This window comes from Protopterus annectens, chromosome 13.part0 (genome assembly GCF_019279795.1).
Source record: "Protopterus annectens isolate FY-2018-M chromosome 13.part0, PAN1.0, whole genome shotgun sequence".
In the NCBI taxonomy this organism is placed as follows: domain Eukaryota; kingdom Metazoa; phylum Chordata; order Ceratodontiformes; family Protopteridae; genus Protopterus; species Protopterus annectens.
The window spans coordinates 216,944,065-216,967,121 of NC_056747.1; the positions used below are offsets into that span (position 1 = coordinate 216,944,065).

At 33.6% G+C, this 23,057-nt stretch overlaps 1 protein-coding gene across 1 annotated transcript in view; it reads right to left on the reverse strand.

Annotated features, from left to right (window-relative positions):
* Positions 1 to 761: 761 nt before the first annotated feature.
* Positions 762 to 23,057, reverse strand: part of LOC122787168 (mast cell protease 1A-like) — a 71,267-nt gene continuing 48,971 nt past the window's right edge. The window contains exons 4-5 of the mRNA XM_044053745.1: positions 9,106 to 9,357; positions 762 to 2,507 (exon numbers count right to left, since the gene is read on the reverse strand). Coding sequence (XP_043909680.1) covers positions 2,340 to 2,507; positions 9,106 to 9,357 — 420 coding nt within the window. The 3' untranslated portion in view covers positions 762 to 2,339. The remainder of the gene's footprint in view (positions 2,508 to 9,105; positions 9,358 to 23,057) is intronic.

The following is a 23,057-nucleotide window of genomic DNA, read 5'->3' on the forward strand; positions in this document are numbered from 1 at the left end:
TTAATTTTGGCAGACACATTGTGAAAAAATTAGATTATGGTTGTGGAAGAAGGAGTGGGGGCCAATTATGTAAGAATAATAATGAAGATGTTATAAGACAAATGATAAATAGTAGGATAAATAGAAATGCGAATATATGTGCCTGTAAATAGATATTTTTTGTAGATATGTAAACATGTAAATAATATGTTTCTTATGTTGTATAAAATAAAGAATTCCTGCTCTTTTTGATAGATGCCATGGGATCTTTTGTATCGATCTGAGATACGACAACTCAAGCAGATAGGACCTCATTTTAACATTTCATTTGAAGGATGACACAATCAGGAGTACATCACCCCCTTTATGCTGCACTACAGTGTCAGCAATACATCTACCTGGTGTGTGAATAGAACCCACCACCTTCTGCACCAAAGGTGACTGTGCTACCTGTTATGCCATTGACTCTATTATTTGAAAGCTTAAAAAACATTTCTGCAAAAATAGTAGAGCTTAATGCTTGTGCTTAACTGGCAATATTGCATTCAGGCAACATTCATATTTAGATGGTTGTAGTGATAAATGATGTGTTAGCCGGTTATGTACTGAACTTTCTGGATATAAACATTTCTTGTTTAGTATTAATTTTTATTTGCATTCTTGTTTGCTTAGTTTACATTTGCAATAATGCTTCTTTATAGGTTTGATTTTTTTAAAAGAGGTAATAAATGACATTTTCATTTGTTTCCATACAGAGCAATAACAGATCAATGGCACACTGGTTGTTTTGATTTAATTTTTAATCTTGCATAAGAACAAGTACAAAAGAAATACAGTTGTAACATCATTTTGCAGTAAACCTCATGGAGCTCTGAATTAACCCTCTTATAATAGAAAACAGTGGACACAATCTTGCTACACTGATTTGGTGCAAAAAATGATTTTTTTTGTTTTTTTGTTTTTCTGCTAAGGAGGACCCCCTCCAATATTCTTAGAGCTACAGCTTTCCCCATGTGACATTACAGGGGTAAAGCATGGAAACAGAAGGAGCATGTAACAGTTGAAACCTAGACAGCTCAGACTCTATCCCAGTACATGAGTTTATATTTCTGTTGCTAACTCAGCCACAGGAGACCCATATTTCCTGTAACAATATACTGCTAACTAAATGTTGTACGTATTGATATTGATAACATGAGTTATTATAGCATTAGAAATACAACATAAATAAAAATCTTCAAATTTTAAGAGATAACTTGACTGTGTTTGCTCAGAATGTTTTGCTGATGTATGAAAAATCCAAGCTAATTCTTGACATTATGACGATTTGGCATATTTATTTACTTGCAATAGTTAACATGAAATATCAAGCTAGGAAGTTACCTTTTTAGAGGAGTCCTGAGGATACAGTTCTACAATATTGACAAACTGCAAAATAACATATGATGTCTAGTCTCATATACTGACAACATTAATAAGGCAAGCTGAAACAGTGAAATAATATAACGTGTTTAGTATTGTAATATAATTGACAGCTGATGTGGTATCATATAGAAAATAATAAAGAAATAACGCAGCTTGTCCACCAAGGCTTGAGGCATAAAAGTCCAAGTCAGCAAAAGTAAAAAACAGGCTTATTAAAAAGGATTAGTGCTTTCACAAGTGTGCTTCATCAGATCCTGACAAACTCAAAAACTAAAACACAATCACTTTTAAAACAAAAAACTACCAATCAGTAAACACTGTCAATTAATGATGTAAAGGCCGAGCCTTCAGGGAGATGAAATGGATAGTTATTTTACAGGCTCATTGAGCACCAGGTCTTTTACTATACCTTTATTGTTACTTTCTTTACTGCAGCTTGCCTTTTAGTTGCTGGTTTTGTTTTATTTTTCATATAGAAAATACCAGATTAAGGTCATAGGAGGAAAAAAAACAATCTTCTTAGCTTACTAAATGAACTGTAATATAGTTGCTAATGAAATACAATGTTAAATAAAGGTATATGCTAAGACATGACATGCTCTTTAAGTAGATACATGCTTATAACTCTCCCAAAATAGAAATTTGACATAAAATCAGCCCATGTAATGTCCCTCTTATCTGTGAATAAATGATTACTATTCAGAACATATTCTTCTGTTCTCTTAGCGGCATGCTGCACTGTTCTGTCTTCAGGGTTTGGTTACTGACTTTCACAGAAATCAGTAAGAATAGTGCTGACAGAATTAGGTCACGACTGAAAATGTTCAACAGAAAAGTAGCTGCTAGTATTACGAAATGATACATATAAACTTGGAGGGGTTTTTTTTTTCTATTTTAAATGGCAAAAGCAACACCCTTCTTTTGAAAGCAGGACTTTAAGAATACAAAATGTCACTCTTCTTTGCCATGATTTCATGAATCCAGTTGGTATACTTTGATATTTGTGTAAAAACTGTTGGAGTTCTGTTCGCACATGGCGATCTTCCAAAGGACACAATACCTTGGACAGTATCTTGACATACTAAGGGGCTACCAGAATCTCCCTGTGAAGAAAAGGTAAAATGTCATCAGAAAGACCACATACTAAGGGACTACCAGAATCTCCCTGTGAAGAAAAGGTAAAATGTCATCAGAAAGACCTCAACTTTTCCAGTTTCAGTTTAACATCAAATAAAACAGAGCACAAACTAAGTATAGTCTAACTATTTATGATAAAGTTCATTAACTTCTTTAAACCAGAGCAGAGACATGGTTGGCACTGCTTTTATATTTTCATGTGTTTAGAGATTTCTCGTCTGAAAACTATGAAATCGTGAAGGAAGAAAAAGTGAATATGCCTGGTCATGAAATTACTAAAGTTGCAAACTTAATCCCTGAAATGTGATACCGGGAGTCTTACCCATTAAAAACTCTAAAAATGTTATTGACTTATTATGTAAGAAGATATATAGGTAAAGTCATTGTAGTACATATTATCAGTTCCAGGTCTTGACAGTTTAGGGGGTGCATCAGGTATGACTGGAAATTATTTCTAGAAGAAGAGCTTCAATATTTTGTTAAGAATGGAATTTATTATAATGTGGAAGGAAATTTCATACATTATTGGTGCATAATGGTGGGAGGACATATTCGAGGCCATAGCCAGGCATATACCATGTACACCACAATGCACAAATTTATTTTTTGCAATGACAAGCATTGGCATATTTATCATTGTTTTATTTTATTAAGTTAAACATTTTGCAGTCCTCGTTTTTTCAAAATGCCTAGTAGGGTTTTCTTTTTCGGGCTTAAGAGGCAAAAACAATAAGTATACTACACTAGGCATTTTGAAAAAAAGATGACAGCTGTCTAGGAAAATACAGTGTTCTGGACAGAAAAAAATGTTTGTAGGTTACATTTCAAACCTGAATGCCCAAAGTCAACACATCAGCCTTTGTGCCAAGGACCTAGCATGTAGGGTAGCTTATGCTTAGTTTTCTATATAAAGCAAACTTACCCCCCTGCCCCTGGAGTTTCCTTATTGGCAGTTTCACTTTCAGTTTCTTAATAATGCTTCTTAGTACCCCAAATATACCCTTGTAACAGTGAGCATTTCCTTTTTTTTTCCTGAACTGTTCCTTTAAAACAATCTGTATGTAAATGTCAATAACTATTATTTTTACACTCCTACAGTTACATGATTATTTTCAGCATGCTGGTTTTTTTTCTACAACTTTCTTTGCATTATTATGCATGACTGTATACTTTTATTTGGTATTTACATCTCTGTAACACCCAGACAAGACCTGAAATTGGTCTCCTGAATTAGTACCCTGTCCCTTTAACAAACATAAATAAATTTAATAAATTGAAGGACCTGTTGCATTACATTACAGCAAGGCTACTTAGATTCTCCCTTTGATATCTCTTTCAGCTTCCTTGATCAGCTAACAGGGCTGCAGATTATAGCTATCCTCAAAAATTCTTGTTACCATCTTAAAGCCATTGCATAGTGTAAGCTGTCTGACATCATACTTATTATTTCTGCACAGAAGCTGCTAATAAACCACCTCAGAAATATTTTATTCTCCACAGACTTTACATCTGCCACTTTTTGTAACCTTTTTTTATTGACCCCCCCCCCCCACTCACACACACACACACAAGACTTTTCCCAGTTTGCTTAAACATGTCAAAGAAGACTATTGTGGTGTGTAGAAAGGATCTATATTCCAATGTTGACAGGGCTGTTCATCGAACGCCCTTACGTCGACACACATACAATGAGCTGTGAATATCTCGAACAGCCACAATAGCGATTTTTTTCCCAGGGGAAAAAAATCACTGGGCCAACAAGAAAGAAACCAAACAGACAGACAAAATAAAGTGGGGGGCTTTACACCCCACACCCCCTTACTTAAATATACTACAGTGGAGGAAATGGCAAATACCTGACAACAGCCTAGCGATTTTTTTTCCCCTGGGAAAAAAATTGCTATTGTGGCCATTAGAAGTTTTGCCATTTCGCTGTATATGTGTCGACGTAAGAACATTTGATGAACAGCCCTTTCAACATGGGAATATAGACCCATGTGGAAAGCCAGTTGAAGACTGAGCTAGAGGAATTTTTCTCTGCACTTTAAACTCTGAATTCAATTTTATTCAGCTGAAGGCTGGAAAGGTGACCTTTTTCTACAATTGAAAGGAATCTACTGTGTTAATTTAGGTAATGTTTAGTCCCACTAATTTTTACCCTTCCATCACTCTTTTAAAAGGCTTGCTAATGTGACAAGTCTTACTAAAGGGAACAGTTACAGCAGGACATTGCATACTTATATTTATATTTTTCATAACCTCTCTGTTTTCCTTATATTCTGTCCTGTTATTGGTGTAAAATAAATGATTTTGCTTTAGGCTTCCTGTAAACCTTATATATAGCTACCAGACATGCACACTTCTGTTTTTAACAAAGTCTAACACTAACATTTTAATTATGTTATAATAACCATGGATTGTATGCCATTTAATACATTTTGGTTCATCTTATCTTGTGCTTTGTTTTTGTTTTTTTTGGTAAACATGATAAAGGGAAGGCTACAGCACTTCATTAAATATATATATCTCTTTTATGATACAAACTGAGTCTCATAGCAGCCCACCCTTTACTTATATCCCAACAAGCAATGTCATTAGCCTGCATTATACTTTCAGCCACCTAACATATTCTTCTGGTAAACACAGTACACATTACATGGATTGTCTTTCTTTCCACTAGAAATTTATAATGTTCTAGCACTAAAACATTACTGGTTGTGGATATGAAACTCAACCCTGTTCTTCAAGTCTAAACCTACAGTTAGACATTAGCAAGACTGTTATGATACTTTTTTTTTTTTTACTTTCTCATGGTCAGTGATGCACTCCTTAAATTTAACATTCTCAGTTATGAGATCTAAATTTCTGCATAGAAGAGCTTACATTAAGAATAAGGTAAAACAAAACAGAAGAAAATCATAAACATAAATATAAAAATTCAATGGTTTTGTTCAATAATCTGAATCTTTTTTTAATCTTTTAATGCATTTCTGTTTTTAAATGCATTTTCATCTCAAAACCATGTTTAGATATCCTCAAGAATCTTAGCAATATTTTTCAAGGCTTAGTAAATCAATACTTCTGGATAACCGAGTATTTTATTGTGGTACCATACCAATAAAGGAGTAGAGTCTAAAATTGAAATATTTTCCATTGGAATAACACATTTAATGTACAAGTAAATTTCCTATACCACATCCCAGATTCTTATTTCAAAGAGGCCTATACATTCTGAATGAACTTCTTCCTGAAAGACCCTGTCAGACCAGGTGAAACTCATTTTAACTTAGAATCTAAATCGCCATGCTGTTGCTGCAGCTCCATCCTTTAACAACTTTTATCAGAAGCTACAAACATTTCATGCAGACAAACATACACTCAAAATAAGTTTTGGGGAATCTGCAATAATTAGGAAGGGCTGAATAAGACATGAAGCAATTTTTCCAGCTTCTACCCTTGGAAGAATGGATGAGATTCCATTCATTATAGTATCCGTTTTAAAAGAAAAACAATAATTGCAGATAAAAACTACTAGGGATACCAACAAACTGCAAACTTAATTAATCCCCATATTCCAAGCAGCATCTAGTCTCTTTTAAAATAGAAGACCACTTCTGCTGCATTAAATATGTTATCAGGTCAAGGCCTGTTCTAGTGACCCTGTTTACATCGGGAAACAATTTAATGATTTTATTTTTGTGGCTCATTATCATTTTACTTCATTGATGGTAGTAGATTCTATTCTAGTTGTTAATGTTGGACCTACAGGATTAGTTACATCCCTTACTATAGTTTCTTCAGCTTGCCACATAGCTCTTTTTACATTGTCCACACATACAATGTGACTTCATCATTTTAAATATCCCAGGTAGTATTTGGGTCTTAGACTAGAGTGACAAGAATTGATTTCCTCTGGTGACAGAGGAGGGAAGCTTACAAGGTGGCTGGATCTAGTTTATTAATTCTCAATCTTTCTCTATTTTCCTAATTTTTCCTTCAAGCCATGGAGACAGGACACTTGGTAAGCATGACAGAAACATCTTACTTTCTATTCTCTCTAGCAGTGATTGCAAATATTGTGCAATCCATCTCTACTGGGTACTTTTGTACATGAAGGAACCCCCAAAGATACATGCAGTGCCAGCCCTTGACTTCCTCTATTAGCACACTTCAAAACTAGGGTCACCTGCTTCATCAACAGATAATTTGCTTCTGGAACAAGGCAGGAAGATGATGATGTTTCTCTTGATGTTGACAGTCAAAGTGTCCTCCAAATGTCACGTCTTACTTTAACTGAATTATTCACTGAATGTCTCCAAGCTGTCCATCTCTCCATCATAAAGCAGACCAAGTGGGAAGTCTTCATTCCCTTGCAGAAAATGAATAATGCCTGAGCCAATGAAGTCTCACCACTGGTGTGGTGTGTGTGAGTGTGTGTGTGTGTGTGTGTGTGTGTGTGTGTGTGTGTGTGTGTGTGTGTGTGTGTGTGTGTGTGTGTGTGTGTGTGTGTGTGTGTGTGTGTGTGTGTGTGTGTGTGTGTGTGTGTGTGTGTGTGTGTGTGTGTGTGTGTGTGTATATATATATATATATATATATATATATATATATATATTCATCTTTATTAGTAGAGTACCCTTGTTAAGGACTGTAGGATTAGTATTACAGAAGTATTGAGGACAAGTGACGCACTAAAGCCATAAGACATCCTTCACCAACCAGAAACCAGGGTCTAACCCAACCACTCCATTAACAAAAGATGCAGGAATTGTTTCACCAGTGTGGTTTTATTAAGAAGACAACAATGATATTGTTTTGTTCAGCTAGATTTCATATAGTCTAGGATTACAGTCAAGGATTATTAAAGAGGTTCATACTCTTTGCTGACCTAACTAAAACGTTTAATTAGATAAGCTGCAAGCTTCTAATTATGATTTTCAATATTCTGCTATTGCAACAGTCAATAGATGCATGCACAATACTACAAATGGAGCTCTGAAGTATTTCAGTCCTGATCGCTAATATCGTTAATGCACTACCCCCAGATTGGCATCTGTCGATCATACCTCCTGACACCTTGCACCTAGAGTAGCTGCCACCTTTCACCCCATGCTAGCTATATCTCTGGAGGGAGACAATTCTGCCTCACCACTTGGATGACAGCTAGCAAAAGCAGTAGGTGTTACACACAGAAGAGAGACCAAGCCTACTGAGTCTGAACTATCCAAATGCGTAACACTTAATCTGAGGGGAACTCAGTGTGTGGAGGCATACTTCCTCTCAGAAGACTGCAACAGTGCCTCTCAAAATAGTTGGTGGGGAGAAAGGGATGTACTCAGAGGGTGATAGTAGATCACCAACAGAACTAGCAGGTGTCCAGCTCTCTACTGTCTGATTCTTGCTGGAGAATGGTGGGTTGATGGAGATTTCCAGACAGGAAGAAATGGACCACAGGACTTTCACCTAGCCTGGGAATAGCATTCCTGACTGTTGTACCCTCAAAATGCATTGACCAATTGTATGCAGGTAGATAGGTCATCAGGAACCTTCCCTAATCAATCAGTATTACAGGCTGAGTTTCACAGATACAATCTTCCGGCATCTGTTTTTATTCATTAATGACCAAATATTGTCCTTTTTGGTACTTTTGTTACACTTTTCATTTATATTAACTTCCTCTCATCAGAGAACTCTATATACATTAAATGTCACACCCATTGGCTATAGAGTAATGGGTATGTATTCCAAGTTGCACTGAATGAAACATTTCAGTGTCGAGTCAGATTTTTATGGTACTCCTTATAGAAGAGATTCCCACTGGAGGACATACCTATGTTTCCTGGAATAGAAGGATGAAAATGGATTTTAGAATCCTCAGAATCTTCTTTGTGAAGAACAATTAAAGTTCTAATTCCATACTGACCCTATATGTCAGCCTACCAAAATCAAAGGCATGGCCACACCTTACAAGTCCTACTGTATTACATGTGCACATTATATGCCCTCATAATTGCCACTTTCTATCAATGTACTCATTTTGTTTGTTAACATTTTTATTGACTTGTTTCAGTTCTGCCTTTTATATATTAATGCAAGTAATGTTGCTAATGATGCTGCCTTAAGAGTGTATGTTTGAGTCAGTTGTTAATTCACCAATATAGCTGTGAATCAATACATAACTAGTGTTGTTCTTCTAGATCACACTTCCATTTTCAAACATATTTCCACAATGCATTTCTGTCTGGTTGCACATCTCATTAATGGTTGGGAAGTTGGCATAATGGTTAAGGTGTTCACCTTATATACTGAAGGTGCAGAGTTTGATTCTCAAATAGAGTAATTAGCTAGGTTTAAAAATGGCTAACAGAGCAGTTACCCTAGTACTAACCTATGTGTATCAGCATTTACCAAGGACCTCTCATAATTTCAGTAGCCCCTACCAGTCACTAATAATAGATGTACACTTTAAAAGATTGGAGTAGATCTCTCATTCAGTGGGACTAAGTATGTTATGATATTCAAGAATGTTTTGCTATATGTGATGCAGAACCAAAACAAGTTACTTACAATGCAGGCACCTTCCTCATAGCCTGCGCACATCATATCTGATGTCAGATGTCTGTTATAAATTTGTTTACACTTGCTCCAGTCAAGTACTGTTATGTTGACCTCCTGTAATTTCTTAGGTACGCGTCTTCCATTGGCAGTTACGCTTCCCCATCCTGCCAGAACACACTTTGTCCCATCTGGTACATCTTCATTGCTCTTAGACAACTTAATGACGGTGACGTTCTCATTCAGCACTGCTCTTTTCCTCAACTAGATTGGAATTAAACAGAAGAGGTATACTGTCAGACACTTGCCCGCTAAACGCAATGCTGCATTACAGCAGAATTCAGGTTACTAAACTCCTGGATATCTGTTATAGCTAAAACTACTTTATCGCTCAATACGGTCATCTACAAAATCTAAAATAAGAATGTTCTCCTCTCCTTAGCAGTCTACAATATAGAACCAAAACTATACTCTTAGAAATAATAATGGCATACAGTTAATAGAAGCCTCGTTCAAACTTAGTATGTATTAAAGTATCTTCTTCAGAAATAGTGCCAGCTATTTAGAACAGTCTCCCAGAGAACATGAAGAATACAGACCAAGGAGGACCTAGATAGCCAACTGAGAGCAATGAATTTGAGAGCTCCATAAATTAGCATAATAATATAATTCAAGTTTAAAACATCATAAATATATAGATAAACTGCTAAACTATATAAATATCAATTTTGGTGGAGATATACAAAAATGTTCCTGTCAAGTAACTTGGAGATATATTGAGTCACTGAATATGAATTCTCATCCAGATGCTGCTTTGAAAAAAGAACTCCAAGTGATGACATCTACCTTACAGGAACTATCTTTCAAGATAGATAACTTTAAAAATGTCTTAGAAAACCTCAAATTAAATTCTCAAAAACAGACTGATACTCTTAAGGAACTATTACAGCAACACCATACAAAAATAACAAATATAGAGACTTATCTAAATGACATTGAAGGGAGACTCAAAGAGGAAGAATGCCAAAATGAATTTCTGCTTAAACAGAATACATGGCTGCTTAACAAAATAGATGACTTAGAAAACAGGAAAAGGAGAAACAACATAAGGATCTTTGGTCTGCCTGAAAACACTGAAGGAGAAGACATTATTTCATTCTTAACAACCAGGATTCCTGAATTTTTAGACTTGAAGGAGGGACTTTCATTTCGAATTGAAAGGGCACATAATGCACTGAGGAAACCTGCTTCTAACTCAACAAATACTCCACCTAGATCCATAGTTATATAATTTCTTTCATTTCTGGACAAGGAACTAATATTAAAATCTGCTTGGAGAAAATCACCCTTAAAATAAAATCAAACCTGATAAGGTTTGACAATGATTATTCTTCCAGAATACTAGAACAAAGGAAAAAAGTCTGGCCAATAATAAAACTGTTGAAACAAAACAACATTAAAGCACAGCTGGCCTTTCCAGCCAAGATAAAATACTTTTTGCCAATGAGATGAGAACCTTTAATGACTTATAAGAAGCTACTATATTCATCAAAACAACATAGTGTCTATCCCAGGAGAAATGGAATGGATGGCCCCTACTCTTAAAAGAATAAAATAAACAAATCCTTGGACTGATGCTAGAAAGAAGAAACAAAAAACTGATTCCAAGATAGCTGTCCCAAATAAATAATTCTTACAACTACATCTCTCAAAGTATCAACTGATATGGTACATCACTTGTCATCTGTTTTATTTTAAAAAAGGAGGGATTCTTAAACAACTGAGAAATAATAATGATTTATTCAGAATGTTCAAAGAGTCCAATAATTCTTCACAAACAAAGGTATGTCAAGATGGATTACTATTTCCATTATATATAAGCCAAATAAAGCAACATATAATACAAACATAGAAGTTTCTATTCCCCTACTTGAACTCAGTGAATACTTACCTTGTTCATTTTCATTGATTTTACTTATAATAATTTAAGTAATTAATTAACTAAGTCAACAAGGTACCATTCATCAGAGTTCAGACTCAAATGTAACAAACTAACATCATATACAATAGCAGTAACAGTAGAGTGTTTTGAAAAGAAATGCTGTCATGGAAACTAATGCCTTCTTCAGTTAAAGTATGACTTAGAAATGTCATGTATATCCTGGTTAAATAATAGTAGCAAGCTCTTAGTACAAATGTCATCATTATTCTGTTTAAATATAGTTAATATCAGTTATGGCAGGTATCACAGCTACGAGTGCTGTTTGATCAATCCTGATATGGTGTGCGTGGATGCAGCTGTGTCTGGCAGCTAGTACAAATGCCATTATTATTGTCTAAAAATAGTTAACATCAATTATGGCAGGTATCATAACTTCGAGTGCTGTTTGATCAATCATATACAATAATGTAGCACTCTAAGTACACCTAAATTGGTAGAGAATGATCTATACAGGCATTATAATGAAGGACACCATCAGAAGATTAGAGGTCGGAGACACAATCTGAATTTCCATCAGAGAGGAGCACTCTCTGATTTAAGGAATGATCAATCCATCATTATTAGGCCAGCTGATAAGGGTGGCCCTGTTGTTGTAATGGACCATACAGATTATTTTGAAAGCATGAAGAGTATGTTAAGTGATGAATTATTTTATGAGAGAATTGATATGGACGAAGTAAGTAGTAAAGTTTTTCGAGTATATGACATGTTAGATGACTTGGTCAAGAGCCATAATATTAATTGGACCCTGTTTAAATATTTGAAGGTGTGTAATCCATTGATACCGGTGATACAGGGTTTACCGAAGGTTCATAAGTCCTTGAATAAGCCACCCATGCGACCTATAGTTGCTGGGCAGGGATGGCTTACTGAACCCTTTTCTGTATTTTTAGAACACCATCTTAGGCCTATAGTTGATTTTAGTCAGTTTATTTTGAAAGACAGTAAACATTTTCTTTTGGATTTGTATGACTACACCAGGACCTTGAATGATCATGATCATTACATTCTTGTTACTTTAGATGTTACTAGCCTGTTCACCGTCATACCTAATGATTTAGGTGTACTTAGAGTGCTACATTTCACCGTCATACCTAATGATTTAGGTGTACTTAGAGTGCTACATTATTTAAAGACCAAGTCAGATTTGGATGATGTGACCATAGATCTTCTTGCACTGTTTTTGGAAACAGTACTCTGTAATAACCTGTTTATTTTTGATGATAACATCTACTTACAGAAAGACGGCGTAGCTATGGGCACTCCTTGTGCCAATAGCTACGCCAATATTGTAATGGCAGATTGGGAAGAAGAATTACTGTTTCCTTTGGACACTTTCAAGCAGTACGTTGGATTTTACAGGAGATTTGTAGATGACCTCTTCCTGATTTGGAAGGGTGATGAAACTAGTCTTTTGGAATTTGTTCATGTTATGAACAGTTTGACTGGGTTTCTCAGGTTTTCTGTTTGTTTTTCTTTGACAGATATATCTTTTTTGGATGTTAACATAATCAGACTTAGCAGCGGGTTTTTAAACACTTTGGTTCACAGGAAAGCTTGCTACAAGAATACCCTGTTACACAGACAAAGCATGCACCCTAAGTATGTTTTTGACAATGTTGTGAAGGGTCAGATGATGAGAGCATCAAGACTTAATCCAACGTATGAAGGCTATCTACAGGAATTATCTGAGCTTAAGAATAGGTTAACTGAGAGGTGTTATAGTGAAATTGATATTGATAGGACTGTAGTTGAAGTGAATGAACTCAGGAACTCGAGGGCACGTCCATATTTTTCTGAGTGGAATGATGATGACCATGTTAATAGTATTATAAAATCATGTAAAATGAGGATACCGATGTATTTTACAAAGGACATAGGGCAAGTTAGAGAAATTATTGAAAAACATTGGGATACTCTTCTACTTGACAGGGATGTTAGCAATGTCATAGGACCTCGACCTAAGTTTGTTTTTAAGAACAAGCAAAATTTGAAACGTATGTTATGCCGCTATCCTGTGGCTAACAGTGTTATACCTGATGATTGTGTGCATAATACCATACCTTGTAACAACTGTAACCAGTGTCAATATATAGACACTGATAAGAGTTTTATACACCCTGTCACTAAACGTAAGTTTTTATTTCATACTGAAACTAATTGTTTGAGTACCCATGTTGTTTATCTTGCTAGATGCACTTCCTGCACAGCATTCTACATTGGGAAAACCAGCAGGCAACTAAGAGAACATGTTAGAGAACATGTTTATCATATACGTTTAGGCTCAGAACATAATGCCCTAGCTAAACATTCTAAACATATGGGAGTATCTCATTCCTTCAAGTTTTGTGTTATGCAAAGGATAATTTCCAGTATTAGAGGAGGTGACATTGACAACTTTACACAGGAGTGCGAGTTGAGATGGATTATTCGTTGTAGAGCAGATAGGTCCCCTGGATTAAATGACAGAGTTCAATTACAGCCCATTTTATGTAAGAAGAGACTGTTCAAACCTAAACTGTAATAGGTTTTTATTTATTGTACACACTTTCTATATATGTTTTCACATTTATTCTCAGTGTATTTTTAATTGATATTTGTATAGATGAGTCTAGGTATATGCATTCTTAATAACACATTATTATTGAGTTAGTTTGTACTACCATATATTTTTATATATATTTTTTAATGATATTTGCGTGTGTTTAGCTTTAAAAGCGACAGGAATTTGAATTTGAATTCATGTGAGGTTTTGAACCTATCAGGAGTGATCTCCTATTATTTAAAGTCATCAATTTTATATGGAGTGTTAAAGTCTGAAGAAGCCTACGGGTGAAAGCGCTTACTTGTGCATGCAATAAACCTTTTAAACACTTTTGGAGGAGTTTATTTTATCCTTGAATTTGGCATTTAAACCTCTTCTTGTGGAACTGTGTGCTATTTTTTTGCTCCTGTGTATGCTTTGGCATTGTTTTTTCTATTATATACTGTTTTTTGATCTGTTTGCTCTCTGTTCTTTTCCTGGCTGTTGCCTCACTGAAAGGGATGAAATTTAGGCTTGAAGTTGCAGTGAAGTGAAGCTTTGCTTTAGGTGTATCGCGAGCTTCTGGTATGCAGTACACAGACATACTAACAGAACCAGATGCTCCCAGGTTGCTATGGTAATGGAGACAGAGTGACCATAATGCTTAATGGCTCTGAGGAGCCTCTGAGATGATTCTCAACAATGACATTTTTGGTTTAAAAAAAAAAAATATATATATATATATATATAATAAAAGGGCCATTTTAAACCACATGTACACATATTGATGGTCTCCCAACACTTTGTTTATCTCATTAAGTTGATTCTTGATAAAAAAAAAATAATAAGAGCAATTTTATATTTAAAATGTATTTTGGTCCAAACACATTAAGGACTTAAATAAGCATGGAAGTCTGAGTTATTGTGAAAGACTAAGAGCACTTGGTCTTGTGCAGTACCTTTGCCGTGGTCTGGGAGGTGAGCTTGCTCGGACATGTAGGGCATATGGGGATAGCTGATTATAGGGGTGTTTGGGGTTGTCAGGAAGTGCTAGAGAGTCAGCAGATTTTCTTCATGGAAATATCTGTGGGAATGGAAGGTGTGTTGAGTGGTTCACTGGCAGAGTGGCCGCTGCATGGAACAGGCTGGTAAAATGGAGCAGGACAAATATTGGTTTGGATATTTTAAGAACAGCCTGGAAACACACCACATGAACTAGTGAATGGTATTCTGGCAAAACTGGATGGGCAATGTTGCCCATGCTTGAAGTACTGATATGTATGTATGTAAGGATGGAAATATACTTATAACAAATAAGAAACTAGAAGGGTCTCATAATTTAAAGTCTATGGACTGTATAAACATGCTTGGAAGGAGCTAATAATAAGAATAAACATTACAGTTTGTGGTCTCTAAACTAACTAAGCAACAGCCAAAAAAAAAAACACAGACAATAGTTATGTAATGTATGATTTTAGTAAATCTGGACATAAAATATATAATCGTCATATAAGATGAAGCAGTCTGCTGAATTTAGGTATTAAAGACAGGATTTAATAACATGTGCTTGTGTATAATAACACTACTGTCTTAACTTGTCATAAATGACATACACTACACTGAACATCAAGGGGAAGCATTATGATTTTCTTATATAAGTAAATATGCATAACAAGTCATGTAATTGCTTTAACATGAATTGTAGTTTTTGTAACCCATCTTGACCATATATAATACTTAAGCTGTTACCAAGGTAACTAATGTTTTATACATAACATCAAATTGACAAAGTTGTTCAAGGGAAACAATAGAAGCCTGAACTAGGAATGTCACAGAATGTAACAATCACATTCTGAACAAATAGTATTAAATTGACAATAATCACTCAGTTTAACCTTTGCTGATTATACAAAAGGGTCTATATTATATATTCGAAGCTTCAAAATTTCGAACCTCATATGTTCGACAACATATGAGTGAAATTTGAAATCTCAAATATATAATAAAAAAGTTAAAAAAAAACTTACCTTAATGCTCTGAGCAAGGGGGCAAGCCCCCCTGCACCCCCCACACCCCCTTACTTAAATATACCAACTCCGAGACAGCACTTCAGTGCAGAAAAGGGAAAGTTTCCCATTCTGAGCATAGGGAGCTGTTGCCTTTCACCTTCAAACTTTTCAAAGTTCGATCATATGCTATCAACCATATGACATTCAAACTTTGAAACGTTCAGCAATTTAATAGGGACCCATACAGAATAGAATGTTGCTATGTAAATCTAAAAACCTTCAGTATATGCCATAAAATGGCAATTTATGAATATGGAAAGGGAACTTGTAATCATTAATCACAATAAGTGAATTTGTTGTTTTTAACCTATAATTTCACTCATTTTATAATGAAAAATGACACATACGAAAATCCTTATGTGTATGAAATTTGGAGAAGAGTGGTGCACTTATAATTAAAATGCACTAACTTTCATCATTTTGGTCTTGACCAGCTAGCCTTATCCTGGTTTGAATCTTACCTAGAAAATTGTAAGCAGGCAGTACTTTGGAAAAACTCACTTTCAAATCTTCTACCTATCTCCATAGGCGTACCCCAAGGCTCAATCCTAGGCCCTTTACTATTTTCAATTTTTATCAATGACCTTCAAGCTGCTATTCCTCATGCTACCTGTATTCAATACGCAGATGATTCTACTATAATCTGTACTGCTAACTCTCTAACAGAACTCCAGTCACTTACTCAAAAAGCTTTTAACACTGTAGAACAATGGTTCTCTGACCGCTGTCTACTCCTTAACCCCAAGAAAACCAAACTGTTACTTTTTTCACCTACTCATAAATTGACTACACCACACTTTACTCTTACATCCTCTGACAGAACACTCATTTCCCCTGACTTAACCACAAAACTATTAGGAATAACCATTGATAATAACCTCAACTTTGATTCTCACATCAACAACACCATAAAATTAGTAAATTAAAAATAGGATCCCTTTACAGAATAAAACCTTTCCTAACGCCTACAGCAAGACCCATCATTGCTAGGTCTCACCTAATTTCTACTCTTCTCTATGCTTGTCCCATTTATACTAATCTTTCCAAAACAACATGAAGAAACTTGAAACATCCTATCATAACATAGCTCGATTTGCTGTAGGATCTCCTTTTCGAACTCATCACTGCCAGAACCTAAAAGAACTAGGCTGGCTTGAACTTCCTAACCAACTTGTTCTGCAACAAATCTTAATAGCTCATAAGATTCTATATCAGCCAACCAATACACCAATACTCTCTAGCCTTATTTCCCATACAAAACCTGAAACAACTTCGCTCTGCCAACAAACTCCTGATTAATATTAGTAAATCTCACAATCATGCAGGTGACTGTTTATTCTCCAACTCTGTTGGAAAAACATGGAATAATCTACCCTCTCATATCACTTCTTTAACCTCTTTCCAAATTTTTAAAAATCAACTAAAGACTCATCTCAATAAACACTGGCTTTGCTCCTGCACTAATCCAGACTAATGCTCACTCTGCTCCTGCACTAATCCAGACTAATGCTCACTATATAAAAAAAAAAAAATAAATAAAAATTTTAAATTCTAGTATCTTATTTTATCTTTTTAAATCATATGTTTAAATTGCTTTGTGTCTCATGTAATATTTTCATGCCTTTTTGTGAACTTGTACAACATATGCAGCTTTTCTCCCCGGGCCTCTACTGAAAATGGACATATATCCAGTTGGACTAGCCCGGTCAACAAATGTAAAATAAAATAAATAAAAATAAAATAAATAAAAATCAATGTTTACATAAAACAAACTTGATGCTTTAAGCTGAAGCAACAAACAAAGTGATTACTTAAATGCTGGCAAACAATGAAATATAACTTCTGATATATCCAGTAAAATACATTGTATTATAAACATTAGGTATAAATATTATTACCATCTATTTATATTAAGTAATAAGTTTTGAAAGACTTCAACAGTAAGGGTGAATATGTTAAATAACTGTGTGCTATAATCTTTTACTGAGATTTTATATATGATACATCCTACTTTACTATGATTGAATTGCTTGTCATCTATCTTTCATGTAAATATTAATTGCTTATACAATAAGTAGACATTTATATTGTATTAGAATTCTATCTAATCTACAATAGTACTATATCTGTTCAAAATAATATAAATATTGCTTATTCCTATAACAAATATTCTCCATATGATAATTTAATTTATGGAGCTCAGATGTTCTGGATTGTCAAGGTATGAGTGATAATGTGATGGATTTAGGTTTTTCCATCAGATTAGGAATGATTTTCATTCCATGGTTAGTGCGGATCTTAGTTTTGTTAACATTTATTAATTTAAATTTGTTATTTCATAAAAATATTTTTAATATGCCTGACCGAAATATTACTATATTGATAAACACTCAAAGTATTAAACTGATAATTTCCTTTAAAAGCTCAAACATATACTTTATAGTTATCAGAGGAAAATGTTTAATAGTCACAATAAAACAAAAAATACATAGTCTAAATAACCTAAGATGGATTTAACTTTATTATCTTTAAATAACAATGGATTAAACAATCCTAGCAAGAGATCAAATCTACTGAAATATTTAAAACTGAACAAAGCACAAATTGTCTTCCTTCAAGAAACTCATTTCAAAACAAATGACAATTACAAATGGAATCCTAAGGAATATATGATACTGGCGCAATCCACTTATAAGACAAAGACAAAAGGGGTAACACTTTTATGGAAAACAAATGTGATTAACCCAGAAATCATTTATAAGTATGAAGATAAAGAAGGCCTTATGGCATTAGTAATAGTTAAATATAATAACAGAATATGGACCCTAGCCAAGCTATACTGGTTCCCAGGCATTGGAACAGGAACTGTTAAAAAACACTTGGATTTCATTTCCAACAATTATAAAGGCAACTTAATATTAGGAGGTGATTTTAACTGTATATTTGATATTTCTGAAACTACAAATACAAGACCGCTGCGTACATCTGCTGTATCAAAAGCTTTAAACAAGTGGGTAGAATCATTTCATCTTGTAGATACTTTCAAATTTAAAGAGGATAAATCTTTGTTGTTTTCCCATCAAGATCACAGATTTGGTACCTAAACTAGAATAGATAAAATATTTGCTGCCCATGACTTACACTCTAAAATCACTAATTTCTCAATCACTCTCTGCCCCTATTCAGACCACATTTCATTGATACTAAAACTTCAAAATGGGTACAAACCATTAATCTTTAACTTCAGAATCCCAGCATATATAACTGAAATTAAAGAGTTCAAACCCTGGTTATTATCTGAATTACAGTTCTTCTTAGATATTAATTACACCACAGAGATAAATAAAATAATGATATGGGACTCATTAAAAGCTTACATATATGGTAAACCTTAACTGGTTATAAAAAAAATCAGAGAATTATTAGATCTGCAATCCAAAATGTTGTCAGTAAAAACTGAAAAAAATCTAAATAATTTGGAGATGATAAAGAAAGAAGTATTAAACAAGAAATACATTGAAATTCTAACACATAAAACTAGTTTAGCTTTAGAAAAACTAAAACTTAATACCCTGGCCACTTCTCCCAAATATCTACATGATCTACAAGAATCAAAATACAATCAAAAGCTAATTACATTAAAAGTATTTCCATGAAAAGAAAGGGAAAAATGACTCAGATATAGCTGATATTCTTGATTTCTATAGAAATCACTATATGGAACACTTCCAAAAAGAAAATATACATTTTGATCAATTAAATCTAGATGAAAAATGTTCTAATATAAAAAAAACAGAAAAATTAAAACTAGATCTGCAAGCATCCATATCCTACAAAGAAATTACAGATACAATAAAAGAGGGAAAAAATAATAAAGCTCCAGGTATAGATGACATAATTATGGAAATATATACATTTTTTCCTTCAAAGATAGTATCTCTCTTCCATAAAACTCTATTAGAAATTCAGTCACAAGCTTTAATACCACCCTCTTGGAGATATTCCTTAATCATACCAATCCTAAAGGAAAACAAATCTCCAAACCTCTGTACCTCATATAGACCTACATCATTATTAAATAATGACTATAAGATATTTATGACAATATTAACTAACAGAATGAAAATACCACTATCCAAAACAATAAATAATGATCAAACTGGATTTATATATCATAGACACACATGACAATATTAAAAGGATAATTTCTCTTATAGATTATGTTAATAAAGAAAATAAAGGAACACTCATAATTGGCTTAGATATAGAAAAAACTTTGAGTCCCTAAATTGGGACTATTTAATCAAAATTCTGGTGTTATTTGAATTTTATCCTTCCTTTGTTTATCTACTAAAGAATATATATATACAAATAATTTAGCGTATGTTAAGCTAGGTCCTTTCAACTCTGAATCTATACATATAACAAAGGGTACTAAACAAGGATGTCCCATATCACTGATTCTATTTGCTTTGGCTATTGAAATATTGGCAGATTCAATACGTAACAATACAAAAATCAAAGGAGTAGATGTTTATGAACAATACAATTCTAAAGTAATGCTCTTTGCTGATGACATATTATTAACATTATCCAATACAAAAGAGACATTAGAAGAATGAGATATTTTAATTGCCACATTTTACAGGACCTCAGGACTCCATTTCAATAAATTAAAATCAAAATTTTTATTTTTAAATAAAAAAAAGAATTGCAGACGAAGGGGAATCACATTATAGGGAATCAAGAATCTACCTTAAAATATGTAGGAATTGAGTTATGCAAGGATAATAATGAATTAGTCTCAAAAAACTACAATAATATCAATACAATTAAAATCTCTGTGGAAAAGTGGAACAAAATAATATTAACATTTGAAGATAGACTACAGTTAATAAAAATGGTTTTACTACCCAAGATTCTATATATAACTTTGGCAATACAACTGTTACCAGAAAGGAATATACTCAAAGAAATAAACTCATGCCTAATAACATTTTTATGGTTTCCCAAAAGAAACAGAATAACTTTAATACATCATATCAGACCATGGAAACAGGGAGGATTAAACGTTCCTGATATAGAAACATATATAAAAGCATCAATATCTAAAACAATCTCAGATTGGATAAGTCCAAATCATTCTGCAAATTGGAAAAAATTACTAACTGTAATATCAATAAATGAATTTGATGTACAAAAAAAATTCAAATAACAGATAAAAACAATTTGCCATGGCACATATTATGTATTAGTATGCAGTATAACATAACTAAGCCCACTAAAGCTCGTATGATTAATTATTACATTGACTGATTTAGGAAAATTATTAATGCAAATATAGATTTAAAAATCTGGTTTGATCTTTTACACCATTCATAGTTACAAAGAGCTATCCACATAAAATAAACAGAGAAATAATTAATTCCTGGGAACAGAAAGGATTTGTTTGTTGGTTTCAATGTGTCAAAGAACGAAAAGTTCTGGATATGCAAACAACAGAAACAACATACAAAATTCCACAGCAAGATTGGCTAACTATGCAAAGCATTCTGACATATTTGCAAGATATATGCAGAATAATTAGTAATTCTTCATTTAAAGAAATACCTAAACTTACAAAATACCTATATGATATCATATATAATGATTATGACATGGGAAATAGTATTTCGAAATTTTACAAGATATTGATAAATTATATAACAACACCCAAATCCTCATATTGTAATTATATAACAAAAGGGCACTCATTACAGCTAAGTGAAGAAATTAAATCAAATATTTTATTATCAAGAAAACATACATCCTTTACACAATACTTTAAAGTTTTTAATTGGAAATGCTTGCACAGAGCATTCTTAACTCCAGATAGAATTACTAAAATTAATTCTTCCACAAAGGGAATATATTGGAGGTGTAAGCAAATACACAATGCAGATTGGAATCAACATTTTTTTTGACTGTGTTAAAATTAAGCTATTTTAGAATGGTATTAAAAACTTTTTACAAGCTTTATTTAATGAATCATTGAACTTATCTAAAGCTCCAGCATTATTAAATGTGTACAAAGGTCCTCATTAGAATGAGTCAAATATGTATCTAGTATGGGCAATACTTGCAATCTCAAGAAAGTGTATAACAAGAAGATGGAATACAAACACAATACCAACTTTGGAAGACTTCTACAGTCTACTGAAGACCACAGCATTGTTGGAAATTAACATTAAAGAATTAAGGCTTCATCCTAAGCCATTTATTAACAATCTATGGAAAAAAGTCTTATCATTGATTGACATTTTACAATAACTGAACAGATTCACTCTGATAACTGGATTGTTATACCTATAAAGTAATTGTATATATTGAGCTCTGTTATAGTGTCAAGCTGATCTAAATAGTGTACATAGTTATTTAAGATGTTATATACAAATACTATGGAATTTTTTCAACTGTATTTGAAAAATAAAACATTTTTGAGAAAAAAAAGAATACAGACCAACTACTGATTGCAAGAAAACTATCAAATACCATCTATTCAAAGAAAGTAAATGCAAGTGCTATTGAGACACAGGCAAAAGTAATGCTAGAACACTAGTTCTTAAATTCCAATGTGCTGGTGGTTCTATTCCAGGCTTTGCAGTTTCAGGTTCATAGGTAAGTAACAGGCTAACTGCCCTTGTGGGCCATTTTATGCCTATCCAATCACTTTTTTGTGGTCAAAATAACATATTCCATTTGGTGATAGATTGGCCTTATCCATCCCATGATTGATAATTATATATTACCCCTAATAAGAATAACTGGGATAAAGCATGTGGGAGTTGCTTAGTTTGTTTTAATAGTATTTTAGAACAAGAGTGATGTAAATATAACTACCCTGCCCTCCCCATTTTTTTTTTGTACAGCCATGCAACATTCACACTCTGATTCCTAGTCCATTACACTGTAATAACATCTTACGATGTTGTGAGCTGTGCAATATACTTACATACAATTCTGTATATATAATCAGTTTTGCATTGCATATTTAAGAATTAATAATGCATGCATTCTTGTAAATGGAGTTTAATGTTTTCCTTATTCACTGTCACACCTTGGCCATGTATTGTACATGCAGTTTTTGCCAAATTCATTATTTGCAGTAATAGCAGTATTTTTTTTCCTTGGTATTCTTAAGTGCATTTTTTACTTGTTGCTGTCTTTCTCTTTGTGGCCCCTGTGGTAGCTGAAAAGAGTCCATGGACAAGTTCACTTACCCAGTTAACAGAGTATAACCAACTAACTAAATAAATAAATAAATACAATACAATAAATAAATAAGAAACATTTACTTACCTGTTGAATCATGTTATTGTGATTGAGCAGT